The sequence below is a fragment of the Phoenix dactylifera genome, chromosome 13 (genome assembly GCF_009389715.1).
Source record: "Phoenix dactylifera cultivar Barhee BC4 chromosome 13, palm_55x_up_171113_PBpolish2nd_filt_p, whole genome shotgun sequence".
NCBI classification, from domain to species: Eukaryota; Viridiplantae; Streptophyta; class Magnoliopsida; order Arecales; family Arecaceae; genus Phoenix; species Phoenix dactylifera.
In genome coordinates, this window is record NC_052404.1 from 8,758,816 (window position 1) to 8,779,680 (window position 20,865).

General features: G+C 37.9%; 1 protein-coding gene and 1 long non-coding RNA gene across 2 annotated transcripts; both read left to right on the forward strand.

Annotated features, from left to right (window-relative positions):
• Positions 1 to 4,610: 4,610 nt before the first annotated feature.
• On the forward strand, positions 4,611 to 10,460 carry LOC103699118 (rhodanese-like domain-containing protein 7). The gene is made up of 5 exons (XM_008781174.4): positions 4,611 to 5,049; positions 7,452 to 7,703; positions 7,824 to 7,922; positions 8,950 to 9,231; positions 9,816 to 10,460. The coding sequence occupies exons 1-5, from the start codon at positions 4,630 to 4,632 to the stop codon at positions 10,194 to 10,196; spliced, it is 1,434 nt and encodes a 477-aa protein (XP_008779396.1). The 5' UTR covers positions 4,611 to 4,629; the 3' UTR covers positions 10,197 to 10,460.
• Positions 10,461 to 11,683: 1,223 nt separating this feature from the next.
• LOC103720395 lies at positions 11,684 to 18,116 on the forward strand. The gene is made up of 3 exons (XR_606154.3): positions 11,684 to 11,987; positions 15,057 to 17,341; positions 17,669 to 18,116. It is a non-coding gene; the product is annotated as an uncharacterized LOC103720395 (long non-coding RNA).
• Positions 18,117 to 20,865: the final 2,749 nt, after the last annotated feature.

Below are 20,865 nucleotides of genomic sequence, written 5' to 3' on the forward strand. Positions count from 1 at the left end.
GGCTACCCCTAGATCTAATCGAAGAGGAAAGGGAGAGACATGCTCTCCCCTATTTTGGGGAAGAAGAAGAGAGTCTCTCTCTTCTTTCTCTCTCCTCTCTCTCTTTTTTCTCTCTTTGATTCTTCCTCTCTTTTCTTCTCTCTCTCTAATTGACTCGGATAATTAGTAGAAGGGATTCGAGGGACTTAGTGATGGACCCATGGTGGACACCGGTAGGCGGTCTAGGTTACTAGTCCACAATATGATTTTTTTTGATGATCGAGTTTGATTTTGTAGGAGTCATCTGCGCAAGAAAGTTCTAATCGAAGTACCTTGCACTCCAGCTTGTAGATTGTGGAGTTGATCAGTAATTGCTGTACTTAGTCAGTCTTCAATAGAGGTATGGATCTCTATACTTGGTTATCATTATAAATATATATACATATTATTGATTTGTACTGCTGGATTTATATCGTGAGTTTTACATCGATAGATTTGGTTTGGCATGTGATGGTATGTTTCATATGATTTTCAATATGAATATACTTGTATAGTTATTATATGTATCAAATATTGAAAACATGATTATGTGAACAATGATATCTTGAATTTGATAGAAATACATTGTGTAAATGAAAATTGATTTGATAAGAGTAATATATAAATTAGATGGATAAGATATTGGTTTGGACTAACCTCATCATAAGATAGCTTCCACGAGCTTATACGTGAGATAGCCTCCGCGAGCTTATATGTGAGATAGCCTCCATGGGTTTACGCATGAAATAGCTTTCGTAATCTTATGCATGTAATAGCCTCCGCGAGCTTATGCATGGAATTTTGCTTAACAGTCTTCGACTAGGCCATGATTTTAGTTAGTCCAAAGCTGAAAAAATATTGCTATGAAACTTAAAAATCAAGTTAATAAGAAATAGATGACATGAAATAAAAAACTATGGTTGAACAATTAGTTACATTTGAGGTATGTATATATATGCTTCTTTGGTAAGGTGATAATGAGGGCTTATGTGCATGTAATTTGTATGAGTTTTTCTAGGTATTGATATAATATTCATTTTATCTGGTATCATTTTTTGATTGTTACTTATGGTGTAATGATTTGGCATTTTTACTAGGATGGTCCTTGCATTTTTTTTAAAGTCACAGGAGGCATAGTTTCAAATGGGAGGGAGGATGAGTTTATGCAGCTAGTAGTTAGTTATCTAGTTATCTCTATTATTTTTCTGATATCAATGGACATCTAAATCTTTGTAATTGAACTAGTTGATTATTTAAAGTCAGTAGTTTTATTGGATTGATTTGATTATAATTGTTGATATTATGTGGATATTGTTCATCTTAGGCCTTTTATGATCTCTAGAGATTATGTATCCATGTCATATGATCAATCTGGATGATGAATTTAGGGCATGACATGCGGCGTCATGGAGACTGGTTTCGTGTACACCCTATGATGGCCTCATACAAATGGAGAAAATATGGGGAGCAAAAGAATCACTGGGCTATGTTTCCAAGATTTTTTCTCACAAGCCTAAATTATTCTTTTGATACTGTTTTCCTCTTCTTCCTATCCCCCAAAGTAGTGTTTAGAGATGTCAACGGGCTAGGTTTAGATACGATTGATGTTGCCCTAGCTGGATACATAAAATAAAAAAAGTTATTCCGCATATTGTATGCACCATATAGCCATGCACGCCACCGATCATAACTGCTTATTCCTATAAACCCTATTAATGAAGTGCGCATTAGGGTGCACTGCTGTGAGAACGAGCAGCCGTGATTGGCGGCATTGTTATGACCGTATGGTACATGTAGTGTGAGGAATAATTTCCCATAAAATGGAGACCTACCGGTCTGATTTTGTTTTTCTCCAGCCTGGATTTTTAGCTGGTCCTATCATTTTCACTGTTTAAGACTGTCCCATCGGTCGATGCAAAGCATGCTGGTTTATAGTTTGAAAAGTTCGTTGTCTTTGGCTTTTGCATTCATGCACAAAGCCAGGAGACTAATTCTAAGATTTGAACATAATGCGTTTAAGAATTCCATTCAAAGAACTCACTGTGTTTCACTTTGAAAAGTAGTCATGAAGTTTATTTCTCCCCCCACACGTTGTAACAGTACCTCCCTCGTGGCTCGCAGATGCTTTTATGGTGTATTCACAGATGGGGAAAAGGCTGGCCGGCCACAAGCCAAAAGCGGCAAAGAGGCTGAGGGGCTGGTACCGTCCTACTTGGGCATCAATTCAAACTAACTTCACATAAATTATGATCGAATACGCATAAGATTGCCACCAAGGTAGTAGCCTGATGGTAAGGGGGCGATAATTCCGCCCAAGTTGCCCGGGTTCGAAACGCGCGGGCTGGCTTGTTGGCGGTTATGCTTTCCTTCCACTTGTACCAAGGTGGCGCTGGGGTGACGTACCCACACGTGAGGCGGTGAACCCAGTGGGGTGAGCCCACGAGTCGGGGAAGGCACGCGAAACCTGCGACCTGTATCGAACATTCCCTGGTGGAAGGGGGGCCCAGTAATGGGGCTGCTACGCGGGTGGGCTGGTCCCTCCCCCTCCCCTCCTATTTTTGACCAAAAAAAAAAAAATACGCATAAGATAAAGCAGTGACGCGAGGATAAAAAAACAAAGTAAATACGTAATTGTAATGCTTGAAGCAATTGGGATCATATAAAGAAGAAATGTTATAAATTGAAGCACACTCTTTTCTTTGGGAGGCAACCTATGTAAATAAGGAGGGCATTTGCACTTTTAGACTGAAATATGAATAAATATGAGATTGTTTTATGTTTTTCTTCCAAAAAAAAATATAGAATAAATTGTAAATCTCTCTCTCAAATTTACATTTAGTACACTTACACCCATTAATTTGTAAAATCTATATTTACACCCAGTTAAACTAACAGCGTTAGTGAATTTGTTTACCACGTGTAAAAAGTCAAAATTGTCTCCAAATGAGGAAGCGGATATATATATTTTCTTATATCCTTAAATAGCTGTTATGTCACATAAGATTATTTTTATTATTTTTAAACTTTTTCTAACTTGGATTTCTAAACGTTAATAGTTTGACTAACGTCCTGTTAAGTTATGAATTAAAATATTAGATAAAAATAAATTTTAGAAAGATAAGCATAAATTTTTCATAAATATAATTTACTTCGATCTTAGAAAAGTTTTATAATTTACTCAAAATTATATTATACATCCAAGGCATATACGCTTTCTCCCTTTCTGCAAAATTCTCGAATTATGCACCAACCAGACTACTACTATAATGAACCACAATGCATATAAAACATTTATACGCTCTCTATCTTCTATTGGTATATAAAATGTTTACCAGATAAACTCTGACACAAATCCAATTACTGCTCATCCCTCTCATGTATGTCTTAATTACGATCCGTCTTTTCCATCCATTCCAAAGGTCAGCATGAACCCCCAATGACAAAAGGTAACCCAAACTCATTCTTATCTTGTAGTGCCCTTTTGGGGCGCACTACCATAAAAAAGAGCAAAGATTCTATCAATTTCAAAATAAAATATTAGAGGTGATGCTTCCTTACTCATCACTTTACAGAAGTAATGCGATATGAAATGAACTGAAGAATAAAAAAACAAATCCATCGTGTAATTTTCTATTTTTCCATGCACCAACGAAAATCCTGATGGTACCATCTACCTCCGTTGAGAACAACAATATCAACAAACTAATAGTTGGTCATCTAGACCACTATATGCCATTGATCATTTGCCAGAAATGCTTGGCATCACAAGGTATTCACAGGATCCCTTTCTGTCCATGACGCATGGCTCCTTTAAGATACTCACACGCATTACAAATCTCTCCATTCATGCACCAACCAATAAGGATCTTCTATGGTGCGCGGGCTGCACCGCAGAGTACTATTTTTACTCAAAGCTTTGCTACGCCAGGTTTTTCAACTGGAATGCATCAACTCATTATCTCGGAACCTCTTCTAATAGGAAAATATATATAGTAAAATATGCATTTCTTTTGATTTTCATATTCTATTCCGGCATCCGGCTTCTCTAGTCCTCCACCCATATGGGAATTCAAGGCATTCGAAAACAATTCAAAGACGGGAAAAGGCGAACTATTCTTCTTGATTGGAAAGGTCATTTAAAAATGACCAGTTCCAAGGCTGTTCCCCTTGACCGCCAAAGACTGCTTTTGCCCCATATTTTAGGTGAAGCGGTTCTCGAGTAGGAATGAATCTAGTGAAATCATCGAGGCATCTAGATGAAAAGCCTTTTAATCTAGTGGCCTACTAGAGAAACCCTACCATCAAAAACCTTCTCTCACATATATTTCATATGCTAAATACTAGTATATTTATATTGCACGCATGTCGATTTACTGTGAAATGATTCTGGCCTAAATGGCAACTATTTCCGTCTGTTGCACCTAAGAGCAGTCATATATAACCCCAATTTGAACAAATTGGGCTATTAGAACCCAACCCCAGCGCATGGTCTCCAAGACTAGTTTAAGCTATCCAGGGTAATTGGGCTTGTCTACTGGGCCAGCCCATTTAGATCTCTATTGTAGATACGATGGCCATTTTGTCCTCTGGGGGAAGTCATCCATCTGGCAAATGCCATCTCTGCCCTTTCTCGGCGTCGCCAACGGCAGCAGAGCGGCTGCTGCGGCGCTACTGAGGATGCTCTACCGCCCCTCCCCAAACCCTAACCCTAACCGTAGATTCCTCTGCGCCATGGCCGCGGGAACCGAAAAAACCCTAATTCCTCACCTCCCCCACCTCTCAAACCCTAACGCTTTCCCTCTCAATCCCCAACACCTCCAGACCTCAGCTCCCAAATCTCTCCATGGTCTGCGATTACTTCCCAGCCGGAGCGCCGCCGTTGCCATTCAGAGCGCCGCAGAAGCGAGAGGCCTCGGAACAGAGGTGGAGAGCTCGAACCTGTCGCTCGTGGTCGTGTCGTTCTATAAATTTGCGGATTTCCCGGACCACACAGCAATGCGCCAGCCGCTGAAAGATCTCTGCGAAGAACTGGTGCCTAGAAAAATCCCAACTTTCTTCCTTTTCTTTCACTTCTTTAATTAATTTGTAGTTTTACGCTGTCACAGTGTTTTTTATTAGGTACTTATTATAAAATACGATCTGTTAGTTTTTGCAATTCCAGACTTTGTGCTTTATCAGATTTTAGTGTGGAATAAGATTTTACTGTGGAATAGTTTCTGTGTTATTGGATGATCTGCGCTTCGACAACGATTTCTTATTGATGCTGCATGGTTGTTTATTTGTTCAAACAGACATTAGGTATTGGATGCTACACAATTTCATTGTTTATTCGAGAGCACACACATGCATGATATAGATATATTATTATTCTCTCAGAAATATGAGAATCTTTAGATTTCACTCTCAAGTTTCCATTTATTTGTTATTTTTAGCCTTATGATCTTTGGATCACTTATAACTCATCTTGGTTGTCTAGTTAAAAGAAGATTTTCAACTGGTAAGCCTCAGGCCATATGTAAAGAAGTGAGCTATTTGCTTTATTCCTAGATAATATAATCCTGTACGACATCTTTTATTACAAAGGAAAATGAAGATGGAAAATGAAGGGGCAGACCGGTTGATTTGGTCCAACTTAGGCATGGAAGTCATTTGAAAGTAGGAGGCATTTAGATAGGAGGTCCGTTGGATTTGGACGTAGGTATGAAAAGTCCATTACAGAGGACTAGGATCTTGATTTTAGGTTTACATGCAAGTCCTTGATAAACGTGGATGAATTTTACTTTGGATTAACCTGAAACTCAGTCTAGAAGGAACCAGATTCCTAGAAGGAACCAGATTCCAATTTGGGCAGGAACTCCAGATTTCTTGGTCAAGATAAGTGCAATTTATGTGGATTTGGTAGTCAACTCTGACACTCATCAAAGCAGAACTCTGTTTTATTTGGTCTGATATGAGCATCTTTACTGTAGAAAAATGGTATTACCAACAGGCATGATGAAAGTTAGAGGTTGTAGGATACCCTCTCTATGAATAAGTTGTACCAACATGGCTGTTTGTACTTGATATCTCATCGGTATAATCAGTGAAGTTCACGGTTATATGATGGGCATATTCAAGGCTCATAGAAAAGGATGCTGTAGCTCATAGTTTTAGACATGAATCTATATGAAATACGATAGATTATTGGACGTGACGGTCCGTGGCTCAAGATATTAATATAAGTGAGCATGGGAGACCATATTACTATGTATGAGTTACACGTGAAGTTCATGACAATCCTGTTGGTTGCCAAACATTTAGTGTTGAACAAATAGTGCTTTGATGTTAATTTTTGAAGGAGACTCCTAGATTTGGTACCAAAAGAGAGGTAAAATTTACATGATAAAAAGAAGAAAAATGTAAGGATAGCTGAATCAGCCAAAAGTGGTTTCCAAAAGAAAAGGCTGAGAAGTATGACTAGAACCAACTGAGATTGATCAATGCACCAATAAATGAAACAGCTTGACACCAAAATCTTGCTACATAGTGGCATAAACATTTTCTATTGCACTCAAATTAATTTTTCTTTTTTGTTAAACAAATTTATTTGTGACAGCAGAGCAGCTGCATCAGCCTTTCTGCCATTGCCAAAAAAATGTAGTTTTTTATCAAATCACTTGGATTAGATTTCATCTTTAATGTGTAAATATATATAAATAGTTACTATCATAGCTTGTTGTCAATTCTGATATCGTCTCCATCAATTTTAACTCCAAGTTTCAAAGCAACAGTTTCTTCAAACTATGTGCATGGTTTGTGATAACTGAACTGGTACTAAATTGCTGTCTGGCATTTTGCCTACCTACATATGCATGATACTAATGCTTAAAAGATTATACTTTAGGGGAACATGGTTGGTCTAATTAAGAAAAATCTTGGTATGGAGAAAACAAGGAGCCACTTTAATGTAAAGCAGTGTATGTGCTGTTTCTTTTGAAACTACTTTAGCAAAACTTTGGGTTGTTAAAATCAGGATTCTCAGAAGAAGAAATCAGTTGGTGTTTTCCCTGCTTTGAAGACAACGTTGTGCATTAACTGAACTTTATTGCTAGAATCAAGTAACTAAATCAACTGCACTGTAAAACGTGCCTTTCAGTAAAAGATATAAAGAAAGTCACCATATTGTATAACATATTGACATAATAACGGCAGTGAATTATTAAACTGTTTGAAGTTGAATTATCCGTGTACTCATCTCAGCTCTGAATGCACCTTGCACTGTATATCAGTAAACATTGTAGCGAATTTGCTATTCTAATTCCTTCTGCACATAGCTATGTTAAATTTCATCAATGTTTTGAAGCTGGTGTTCAGGTTCTTTTCTTCCTGTAAATTTACGTTTGTGCAGGGACAAGATTTAACTACATTTTCCTCACATGGCTGATTTTGTTCAGCGTGTTTCAGGTGGTATTATTCTTGCACCAGAAGGGATCAATGGTAGCATATGTGGGACAAGGGATTCAGTAGAGAAGGTTCTGAAATTTCTTCAAGCTGATGAGCGACTGAAAGGCCTTAGACAGATAGAGTCACCTGTTACTCCAGAAGATGAGGCTATCCATCATGGACATACTAGCCATTCACCCCTTGGAGCAGGGGAAGATGCACCCTTCCGATGGGACCATGTGCGGGTCAAGGTGAAGAAAGAGGTATTATTTGTTGACTTTAATCTTTCAAATGTTTGGAACTCTTTGATTTGAGGACCTGCCAATGGAACTCATTGTGCTTTCTGGATGATAACCATTTGTTTTTAATGTTTGGACAAGCAGATTGTCTCTTTTGGGGATCCAAGCGTGTTGCCTACCAAAATGGTTGGGAAATATGTGAAGCCAAGAGATTGGAATGCATTGATAAGTGATCGTGATACTGTGGGTAGTTTGAAGCGAGAAATCCATCTGTTTATTCACCTGCAGCAGTACACTATTCTTTCTTATTATGAATAAAATGCTGCATATTGCTGGTTTTACCATGTGAAGTATTATTTGGTTATGTTACCTAATGAGCTGATAAAACAGTTGAGGCATTATAAGTGACTTAATTATGTATTGTTATCTTATCTAACCATTTCTTTGGACCTTAAATGAAGATAGTCTAGCATGTCATATAATTGTTCTGTTTTTAGTTGCTAAAGAGCCCAGGCTTCTTAGATGACATAATAGCCTTAAAGATGCACCTAACATGCCACTGAAACGTATAGCAAGATCATGAAATCTTAGCAAGGTAGTCTAGAACAGTCAAGCCCACCACTTAGAGTTCCTTTGTGGAACTTCCTTGGCCTTATGCTTTTTTTAGCAGCAGATTGATTCCGCGTGCATCACCATGCTTAATCTTGACTGTGATTCAGAAACTTCTGATTTCGTGATTGCTCAGAACTTGGTTTCTACATATGTTTAGTTCTATGTATGTTGAGTGTCTTCCAAGGTGTCAGTTAGCTTTATTATGTTGCAATGATATCAACACTGATAGCATTTTATTGTAGATTCAAAGTTCCATTTTCTGAGATATAATTAATGTGCCGTTATTGAAACCATGTTTACTATTAAACTTCACTATGTTTGTGGTTTTGAAGGTTAGTAGTCACATTTCCCAGTGTCTAAGTGGAGCTTTTTTAAGTAATCTGCTGATGAAGTAATGCTAATTCTGGCAGTTGCCCTTTTTTCCATTCACGTTTCACTTTATGAACATGTTGCTATATCCATTAAAGAAACTTAGGTGGGCAGAAAATCATGGTTCTTATTTGACTAGGTGTTTTCTCTTGTTGTAACATGCTGCCACATTCATAGCCACATGGTTCTGCAGATTTCTATAAAAGGAACCTTTTGACATTCTCTTTATAGCTATCCTCAATTTCTTATTTGTTGATTTTGAACATGCCTTGGTCCTATGTTTGTGCAGATGGTAATTGATGTGCGTAACATTTATGAAACTCGCATCGGAAAGTTTAAAGGAGCAGTTGATCCATGTAGCACAGCATTCCGGGAATTTCCATCTTGGGTAGATAATACCTTTGATATGGTTAAATCAGACAGCGAGCAATCAGATTTTAAAGATGATAGCACTAAAGAACAGTCTCAGCTTGGGGAACCCAAAAGACTACCTCGTGTGGCAATGTATTGCACTGGTGGGATCAGATGCGAAAAGGCTTCAAGCTTTCTCCTTAGTAAAGGTTTTAAAGAGGTGGGCTGAATCCAGTCTGGGCTACCCTTTTGTGGCCATTTCATCTGTTAGATAAACTGATAGACAGTGATCTTTTCATCCGTTAAATATAGACAGCAATTACATCTAGGACATGTGGGAACAGGTAAGGGTCCTATTCTGGTTTCTGGTCATGACGGAGTAGTTCAGATGATGTATACATGGTTTTGGAAAAATTCAAATACCTATAGTACTTCAAATATCATTTTTAGATTACTAGTATGCTGCTTCTTGAACTAGAGTTGATGTGATAAAGTTAAAGGATCCTGTAAATAATATATTTCATCTTGTTCCACCTTTTTTTGTTGCTGCCTTGCTGGCATATAAAATTTCAAGAAAATCAAAACATTCCATTAATTTTAAAATACCCACTTAAAAAGACTTACTGGTTTTTAGCTGATCATGTTGATTTTCCTTCATTTCCTGCATATTTTTTCTAGTGTTTCTCTTATCTTTCCTGTTGATGTGAGGAGCACCTTGAGAAGAAGATGATGCTTTCTTTTTGGAAGTGCTAATTGTACTAATTCAGTAATGCTTCCTAATTCTCAGCATATTATTTCATGCAGGTTTATCATTTGGAGGGTGGGATTTTGAAATACCTTGAGGAAATCCCCAAGGCAGAGAGCCTCTGGGAGGGCGAGTGCTTTGTGTTCGATAAACGGGTTTCTGTTGAGCATGGCTTAGTTCAAGGAACTTACAAACTCTGCTATGGATGCAAGCAACCGGTAAGTGATGCAGACATGGAGGCCCCAGAATGGGAATATGGTGTATCGTGTCCATATTGCTTCTCAACAAAATCTGAAGAGGAGAAACAAAGAGCAAGGGCTCGGCAAAGGCAGTTCGTGACATGGGGAGTGATTGGTGGACCTGATAAGGGTCGTCGGGATCCTGCTAGATTTGAGACTGACAATGACAGAAAGGCTAACCATCGTCCTAATTCAATCTAGCTTCAAGATCATTATCAACAGAAAGGTACTGAACTTTTGTGGCTTTTGTGTAATGATGGCTTTGTCAAATTAAGGATTCTGTACTATAATGGGGATGAGGATATTAAATTAGACGAACCTTTAAAATTTTGACTCTGAGACTAGTCCTGGATGTTGTTTGATTGCTTGATTTAATTTCAGAGCTCTATGACGAGTTTTGAAGCATTTCCTGAGGGAGCTGATGGTCCAGCAAGATAATAATGATATTGTGTATCATTGCTTTTATTTTGTGGCTGTCTATTTTCTGTTTCTCTTGAATGATATTGTTGGGAGTGGAGCTAACTTTAACAGAGTCAGATCATACCTCAGGTCTTAAAATAATTACGTGGTTAATTCCTCTTCAGATTCCGGGCACGTCAGTGTAAAATCAATAGGTCTTCCTTGAATTACCATAAAAGGTAAGGAAAAGCTCCTGTACTCTCCATCACCAATTATCCATGGTAAAACATCAGGCTGAAAAGCCCCTTGTTGTTTTTGTATTTTGTTTCTCTGCAAATTAACGAGAAGCCACATCTTGATTGATATTAAAGATCGACATTTTGCAACATTTCTGCAACACTTGTAATTTTCACCCTTTTTGGAAAGTCACAAATCTTTGTTACTTAAGTTGGAAAGATTTTATAAGCAATTTGAAAAAGCAAGAGTTTCATCATACCTGCTGTTCGGTCTAGTCTATTTTTCTCAGATTTTCAAAAACTGAAACAGAAATGAAAAACATTATCAAATGGGCTCTTAGATAATGTGCTTCACTGTTTTAGACATATATGGTCATGTTCTTTAACCATGTAGGCCTTAATCTCGAACATTTTCAGCTGTGCTTTAGAATTTAGAATCACTGCAACTCTTATATGCTCTTCTCAAAATCGCTTCACCATGACAGCTATGTCCATATCCCATAATATATATATATATATATATATATATATATATATATATATATATATATATATATATATTGTGACAAATTTTCAATGTGGAGTTAGGTGGATCCGGAAATAACATCAATCACATTCGAATACCAAAGCTAGATTGAACAAGCCTATATTATTGGCTCAGAACCTAACATGCCAATTGGTCAGCTAAAATGACAAATAGAAAATATTGTCCAATAATAATTTTTTAAAGGGTACAACTCAATAATAAGTTACAAGCATACTTATCATATATTTTGATTAAGCTTGTCGTCATCAAACCGTGCCAAGGATGAATACAAAAGTATGGCAAGCATAAAAATTCAACTACAAATGCTGGAGAATAATATTCATCTCAACCAAGATTTCATCCAAAAAAAAATAAGTTGAAATATATTATTTAAGTTAATAAGTATCTTAGATCTCTTCATTAAATAATCCATGCTCACAATATTAATAAAATAATTTTGGTAAATGTAATTCTGAGTAGAATTAGAATTTTCAGTCAAATATTCGATAAAATCTGATAGGGAAAAACCCAAACCCAAATGCATGCCCGACGAGCTTATGGAGTTTGGGCTGGGTCTCGTCGGATCTTCCCTATTCGTTTTTTTTTGCGACTTTTACGGCGGGCGAGGGATAACTTTCTTCCTCCACTTAGGGTTTGCATCTGGATAGTAGATCGCGTGAGTTCGGCGAGAAAATAGCGATGGCATCTCCGGCGACGAGTTCGTTGCTGTTCAAGTTCCTGCGGCCACGCCTCCGCCCTCAGTCGACGGACATCGTTTCCGCCGCCACCTGGGGAGTCGCCGCCACCGCCACCGCCCTCTGGCTCATTCAGGTCAAGGGACGCCTTTCCCTTTTCTCGTCATCATTTTTTTTTTCAATGTCTGTTACTCTTATACGAAGATTCGTTCTAAATTTGAGTTCTTGGCCTCATACACTCTTTCGGATTTCCTTGGATTCCACCTCCTACAATACCAGATCTGTTTCATTTCATCAAGATTATGGTTATATGGACCATCGTTTTCATGTGTATGATCCTTCTGGACATGTTTTTCTTCAAGGTTGCCATTGATCCTCCTTTTTTTATTCATCGACACTTTGTTTTTAATCTATTGGGGTGGATGTGGCAGTGATTTCTTGTCGTTCTGGATCGGTTTCTGTAATAGTTTCTTATTTCCTCTGTGCTTATCCTTTGTTTCTTAAGATATAATCTGCTAATCCCTTGATTAAAGAAATCATTTTTTTCACAGTTTCGTAGTTTTGCAGCCTTGGGGTCTTTGAATTCATCTGTTGATCTATACTGGTTATTTAAACTACTTGTGGCCTTTGAATCACTTATCATGTCTTCACAGGCGACTGGCAAAAATGTATTTTTGACATTGCTTTGACCTTCATCGTCAACTATTGTAATTTATCTTTTTATTATAACTGCTCATTGATGTTGAACTCAAGGCATTTAAACTAGAAGAAAGTATGTGGATGGAGTTCATTGGGGCCGCAATAATTTAGACCTACTTAGAACTGATGGCCAAAATATGCATGAATTGTTGCCTTTTCTTATGTGTTTTTTACATACAATTAACTGTAAGGGTTCATTAGTATAGGTAATGTAGGTTTTCAAGGATTGTCAAAGTGGACATATGCTTTGAGAGTATAGTGTGATTGATGGCTGATTGCATGCCCACGAGATTTCTGGGTAGCTTTTGAAGACAAAAAATAACTGCGGCTATGTCGAAATACCAACAAGCACAAAAATCATGGCTATTGTTGCAGAAAAAAGAAATAGAAATCAAAATAAACAAAATGCCAAGAGTCTGTAGCACGTAAAAAAATATCTATAAAGTATGGTATTTGCTTATTCATTCAGAATTGCTAACAGTTGTTAAGTCCGATATGATAGCTCATGTGGAATTAAACAAGTCTTGCTTCTGCAAAATGCATAATCAATGAAATATGTGTTATTTCATGCTTCGTAGAGAGCCTTACATCAATTGGATCCAGTATACAATACGATATAAAAGTCATGCAAGTGATTGCTTATGGAGTTTAAGAACGGATTATAGTGTTTTTATTTGTACATTGTTCGTTGAGTAGAAGATTGGTATATGATGTTCTAATAGTGTACTTGCATATATTTTTCGGAGCAAGGGAAGGTAAATAAATATACGATTCTGTAAGATTGGAAATTCTGAATCCAGGAGTGGGAATGTGTAATGCTGTCTCTTAATGATGAGAACACATCCCAAAAGCTTTCTACTTCTCAGTATTATATTCAACTTTTTAACAAGTTATATTTGGGATCTGCCTAGTTCTTGTGACTAAAACCTAGCACAAATGATGTGCATTTCCATGCAAAATTTCGAAGGTGAATATCTAGTACAACTATGAAGGATACTTATTCAAGCAAGTATGTTAAGGATTTGTCCCCGCTGTAAGAGTGATAAATAATCTGATATGATTGCATAAACATGTGTTAAAAGACTGCGGTCTAAGAATTGATAAAAGAGTGACTCGAAGTTGTGTCTTTGTTCAATTACTTTGAAGTGAATATGCTTATTTAGGATGTTCACCAATGTGTAATCTTGATTCGTAAGAGTGATACCGATTGGATCAAAGGAAATCTAATGATGCAGATAGAGTTGAGTACGCTAAGGAAGCTCAGTACACTAGAGGAGGTTGTGGGTTTGTAGTAACAGAAATTCTAGTTTAACTAGTAATATTAACAATAAACAACAGCACTACCGCATCTATGCAGAGTTGGTCTTATGGCTCCTTTGCCACTTATTGTTACCAAGGTCTAGATCTTCATGGAAATGAGATCCCACATACTTCGCTCCATATAATGATTTTTAAAAGAGACCAATAATGGGTTGCTTGCTAACCAATTTCTATACATATGTATGTATGTATGTATGTATTTCATAGTGAATGCAAACTGTTCACTTTTAATGAATGCAAACTGTTCACTTGATAGATGGATTCATGCAAAAAAAACAAGATTGCATTAAATGAATGGTCCATCAGGTTATTAGCAAAGAATAATAGTAATATTAGATAGCAGCTTGATTTGGGTTGTTGGTATAGTTTAATAGAAAGAGCATAAAAGACTGAATATCATAACACAATATTCAACTTTCTAGGCACATTTTAGCACAAGATCAGTAACAATGCTGCTAGCAAATTTGCTAGATCTTTTGTTAAAGCTGATATCTTTTTTTCTTCACTCTGTCGTTGCTGGTTTTAAAATGTCAAGTATTGTAATATCTTGCTGCAATATCTCTTCATTTCTTTTTTCTATCATTATTGGGTCTATTCTGTATTATCTGATTGATCACATATCAAATTCTTGCTTTTCCTCTATCAAGTGCTTAATGCTTATATTGTCTACCAAATCTCTACCAACGTTTTATGCTCTGTGACACCCTACTGATGTCGCGTTTACATTTAATAAATTTCCTACCTTATTATACCACATACATGGACCCATTCACATTGTATAGAATATACACCAATATACTAGTGAAGATGCCCATACTAATACCTTGTAACAGCACCTTGCCAATGATGATCCATGACATAGCAGGTTCTTCAAATACTGTTGCCACCAGATATTTTAATGGTGTTAGAGGGATAATTTACATATGAAGAGTGCTAATGAGATGGCAGACTTCCTTGTCTAAAAGGTGTGGACATAGGAGCGAGCACTATGTGGGCAACTATTTCCATTGGCTGTCTTTCCAACTCTCTTGCAAGTTGCAAGATTGTTGCACACTGTTCCTCCTACATTCTTGCTGTGCTTGTGAATAACTAAAAAAAGAAATGTTCATTATTTTTCTTTATAACCAATGATAGTCATGTTCTTGTTATGCAGCAGTTTTTTTCATAAAAGTTATTTTTTTTTCAGCCTTTTGATTGGTTGAAGAAGAAGCTGTTGGAGGAACCAGAGCCCGAGAACTGAATTTTGTCTCGACGTGCACAGTAGAAATCTGTGAGAAATTTGGTACCCTGTTAAGGATATCTATCTTATGTTTCAGTTTCCTTTGCAAATGGCAGGATGAACTGAAAAAAGATGCGCTGTTTCTTGCTTCGTTGATGACCAAACATTTGTTGTTTTTGAAATAACTCCTGTATCAAAGTTCTTATGTGGTTGTGTTGAATGGGTTATGGTTGGTTTGGAATAACTGACATGCATCTCTTGTAACCATTTGCTTTTTATCTAAGCCAAGTATTGCCTGCAGCTATCCAAAGTCTTGAAGGCAGCCAAACAAGCTGGCTACCATATCAGAAGACAGAATTTGCTGAAGTGTTCACTGCAAGAGGAAGCTATGATTGTATACTGAGGTACTTAACTACTTATTTGCTGTATTATCTGATTATTTGAGGGGGCGATAAAGTTACAGTACTAGCATTGTCCAAATGTTAGTGTCACCTTACACCTCTATACAGCCCTCATAAATATACAACACCACCAAGTCAAACCTAACAATTATATTCAGACGCCAGTATCAAGATTTCAATGATCAAGGTTTATTAATCAGGAATAAGATCACATCTGCCACTTGGTCTCTGGTATGCTGCTTTGCTATTGGCATTTGTCAAGCAACTTAGGAATCTCCTACGGTATCCTAAGGTATCATGAGTCTGGTTGCGTTCCACAAGTGGAGCTGAAAGCTGGTTGCCTGGCTCGGTAAGCATGATCCACACACTACTCATTCAGTATGGGAGCTGGGACTTTCAGCAACTTGTAGCTCGTCGGACGTGGATGTTGACCAGGCCTTTAATGGCCTCATTATTTTTCTTTGTTGGGTGCAACGGCGAACTGTAATCTATGGTGACCTGTGCATAACCTAGCTGGTAATCTGCAGCCACTTATACGTAAGTCTCACACTTAGCCCCGTCGCATCAGAAAGCTTCTCTAGTTTGTCCATGCTGAGCTAGCAATTTAATTCTAAATGACCTTCCAACAACTCGTGCAAGTTAGTGGCATGGAAAAAATTTCGTGTGCACGAAAGGATCTCCATTCATTTCTTTCATTCTAGTTAATTGTTGTCATTGGTCGTTTAAACGGGACATTAAGTAATGCCAGGTTGCTGGTTTAGTGGTGGTTGGTTGATGGTTATCCACTTTAACCAACCAACGTCGAAATCGTGTGTGTTGTGAGGGATGGGGAATACTCTAGTGAAGAAAGCCGGTTCGATGATTGAGTGGATTCGGAATCTGGAGTTCGATGAAAGGTCCAACCCATTGATGTACGATGTATGAGGGAGGCTTATCATGGGCCAGACATGTTTATAGAGAGGCGAACAGAATGGCTGATTGGGTAACCTCATTTGCAGTCCATTACTTTGGAGTCTTCATCTGAGGGGATCATGTCTACATGTCGGTGTTTGATTTTGTATTTTTTTTCTGGTTTTGTTGGCTCCAATCAGCTTCAGCGAAAATAAAAGGCGGTTGTATTTGAGAGCACCGGAGCATTTAACACACGCCCGGCTGCTGACAACTCTGTCCCGGGGACTGAATTCGTAGTCAATGAAATGGCTCTCTATCAAAACCCAACCTCCATAATTGCGGTCTACGAAATCAGCACCAGCACTCAAAAGGGACGGATTGAGACATCAAAATTCACCTTCAAAAGCGGGTGTTCATTCTAACCATCAGCAAACCAAAAAAAGCTAAATTTACTTCAACTCTCCAAGGTGAAATAAGTTTAACCTGTAGAACTTTCACTTCTCTCTTTCTTTCTTTTTTTTTTAACGACGTAACGCACTCACCTTCACACATCAACCAAACAGGAAATTTGACTAATCCAGTAATATTGTTCAATTATGTCACCGTCATCGAACAAAATTTCACACTTCGAATTGGTGTAAAGATTAAAGTTCTAATCTTTTCCGTAACCGTTGTACGATGGTATAGGCGCGAAAATATTATTATGCCCCTTACTGACACTTTTAAGAGAAGACAGCGAAACGCGCAAGAGACGCTTCATATACGCGGAACCACCAGCTTGTTTAGGCTACCCAACAAGATAGAAGCGGCTCCATCTTTTTCTTCTCTTGCTGATAGAGGCCATATTTCTTAGGCTTTGTTGGTGGTTGAAACTTGAAGGCCATATAGTAATATAGAGCCTCCTTGTTACTTTGGATTGGAGACTGCCTTCCCCAAAATCCCAAGGCTCACCTGTGCAAGGTATGCTATATATTTTTCCTTGTTTCCTCATCTAATTGTCATCGTTTTTTTCTGAAGAAAGTCTTTCCCTTAACAAGCTCGTTTGGGGTAGTGTGACCTGGACTCCTGACATATAATGTCATCTATGCTTTCTTCCAGATACTCCAGTCCCATAAACTAAACTACTTAACGCTTCTATATCAGTCCTTGAAGGATATTTGATTAGTTGGGATTTAGACCATGGTTCTTATCTCCTATATCCCAATTGAAGAAAGAAGTTTGTTACATTTTTGATTTGGAATTTTCGTATTGTTTCGCTTCTAACGCGGTACCGATAATTTGCTTCAGGATCATGGGTCGTCGTCACCACCACCACCACCATGAAGGCCGCAGCCCATATGATGATCCCTTTTTTGCCTGCTGTTGCTGCCCTTGCTTTCCGGTTTCCTCCGTCATTAGGGGATTCGGGAGGTGCATCTTTGTGGCCTGCTTCCCCATCTTGCAGTGCTTTGGATTGGACGAGTACAGGCATCACCACCACCACAACCATCACAGCCATTTCCATTGATTTGATTCGATTCCTCGGGCAAGCTGTCCTTCAATTTGTTTATAATATTTTGATCCTTTCTCCAAGTTATAATTAGGCGTTCCGGGTTAGTAATGTTGGTGATGAATTTTGTGGAACTCGTGTAAGTGGTTGGTGCGTCACTGTTCTCCAAATTGCTACTCAAGAGACTTTTCATATAGCTTTATGTAATTATTTTTCTTATATATATATATATAACAATCATATGTATATGTTTGCATGTGTGTATAAGCATCAAGCATCACTGAACCAATACCAATAGGCGTACCGATCGACCAATAGGCGTACCGATCGGCCATTAGACCGGTTTGGACCGAACCAAATCGGTATCATTAGTTCGGCCTAGTTCATACATCCAAAAGTACAAAAAAAATTTGAAATCGGTGCAAACCAACTGATTCACACTGGTTTCTAGATGGTACTGGTCGATACGGACCGATTCAGGCCGGTACGGACTAATACCGTTTTTTAACTCCAAATCGGACTAGTCAAAAATCGGATCGATTTGGTATGGACTGAACCGGTCGATACGTGCCGGTTCAGCATTTTTTGGTGAGCATATTTTTGAATTTTAAATATGGATACTCACCATTTCAAGGTTAAACTCCAGAAGTTCGGTTCCTGTCATCAAATGTTTGTGCATTGCAAATGATGCGGCATGGGAAGGACAGTGCAAGGGCCTACTCAATCAACAATTATTTCTTGGCACAGCAATCTCTAGTTCAGCCTGTGCCCAGATATTGCCATCAAGAGGATGACACGGGTCTTCTGAAAATTATGAGGATTGGACATTTATTTAGGTCTCACGTTCCTAAATTTGGATGCAACACCTTAGTTGGAACTAATGATGTCAGTTTACCGATTACTCTATTAATTATATGGAAACGATATATCTAATTTTCAGCTGAGAGGGCAGCTCTTCTGGGGATCTTCTGGTGGGTCTTCAAGGCATTGCTTTTATTATTATTATTATTATTTGTAGGTAGTATAGTTGATGCAGATACAAGAAATCTCTCTATATAAATATGCAGAGTACATATTTTTATTTTGTTGTCCTTTTAAGCATATTTGACCGGTCTTTAAAGTACAGAAAAATATTTTTATAAAGTGAAATTTCAACTTTAGGAATCCAAAAGTCACTTTGAAATCATTTTAAAGTAAAATGATCGAAACTAACTTTGTCTCTCAAGGAAGCCAAAATCAATGTTAGAAGGTTGGGGCTCGTTTGGTTCGCGGAAAGTATTTTCCTCCTAAGAATATGATTTCTGGGAAACAAATTTTTAGGAAGAGATGCCTAGAAAAGTACTTTTAGCATGTTTGGTTGATCATGGGAAAGTAACAACTTTTCAAAGTGCTTATGTTTGGTTCGCCATCCACTTTTCTGAAAGTTATGTATAATTCCTATTATGCCCTTAATAAAAATTAGGTCTTTAATGCCTCTTTAATGCTTCTTTAATACTGAAAGGCCTTTTTGGGAAAAAATAAAAATGGAGTGATTCCCGCCTAATGGGAAAGTAACTTTCCAATGTTTCTCATGGAAAAGACTTTCCTATGAAATATGGGAATCATATTCCCATGGGAATACAACTTTTCCATCTCTTTCCTTTGAAAATTCCAACCAAATAAGAGGCATCTCATTACTTTCCCGTTGACTACACTTTCCCTCCTTCTTTTCCCACGAACCAAACGAGCCCTTAGAGATTGGTGGATAGGTTATGCTATTATTGAAAAATTAATTATTATATCTATTACATAAATAATAATTTATTAAACAATAGTTATTATTATGAGTATTATTATTTTACTTAAATATTGAGAAAATAGCTAATATAAATAGTATTAATTTGTCCATTTAGTAGATGATTATTTTTATATTTGATATAATAAATAATATTATTTAAATAATTAATAAAAATAAATAAATATCAAAATAGAAATATACTATTCGCTCAATATATACTAGAAGTAATTTTTTTCACCTTATACTTAGGCTTCCAATTCTTGTTTACAGTAAAAATTAATTTTTTTTTGGGCATGAATGCCCTTCTAAATATTTAAAGTTATGTGAATACTCTCTTAAAATTTATATTTATTTCCATGCTCTCACAAAAATGCTATTTTTGCACAAGTACCCCTAATATAATGGTTCTTCTAACACCAAAACTATATTTATTTTAATTAAAAATAAAATAAAATTTAAACATTATTTTTTTTGTCCTCAATTGCGATTATCTTATAAATGTTTTGTTTGCACATCTACCCGTTAAGAATATTTTGGACATTTTAATTTGAAACCGTTAATTTTTTTAACGGTGTTAGATGGTATAGGTACTGTTGCTGGAAATTGGACCCGGGGGCAATCTTCGGTCGAGGAGAGGGAGCGGGAGGTGGTTACTCACGGTGGGGCGGTGGTTCGTCGACGGGCGGCGTCCTCCGTCTGGGGCGATCGGCGAGAAGGAGCGGCTGATTCCCGCGGCTGGGCGACGATCCGACAGTGGGCGGCGTCCTCCGTCTGGGTGCCTGCACACGAGCCGGTGGCCGGGTCTCCCGGCGCCGGCCCTCCGACGCTCAAGTCAGGGAGGGGGCAAATCGTGTAGAGTAGAGGTAAACGGTGCGTGTCCTCAGTATCGATTTTCCAACCCCCTTTTATAGACCGGGGGTCGGTTTACCTGCGATGTAACGGGGCGAAGCCGTAGTACGGCTCGGCATGTCGTTCAGGTCGGCGCTTGGTCAGGCGAATAATTGCACTGATGTCGGCGATGAGGGCGTTGTACAACCCGAACTAGCACGCTACCAGGCGAATTTATTGCATCAGTGTCGGAGGTATGGCCGAGATCAGAGACTTATCACAGTTGACTAGACTCTGCTGGGCTTATTTGCCGTGGAGAGCTGGGAGTCCGTAGATGACAGGAGTCACGTGCATTAATTGTTGAGTGAGCCGGAGATCCACATTTATTGT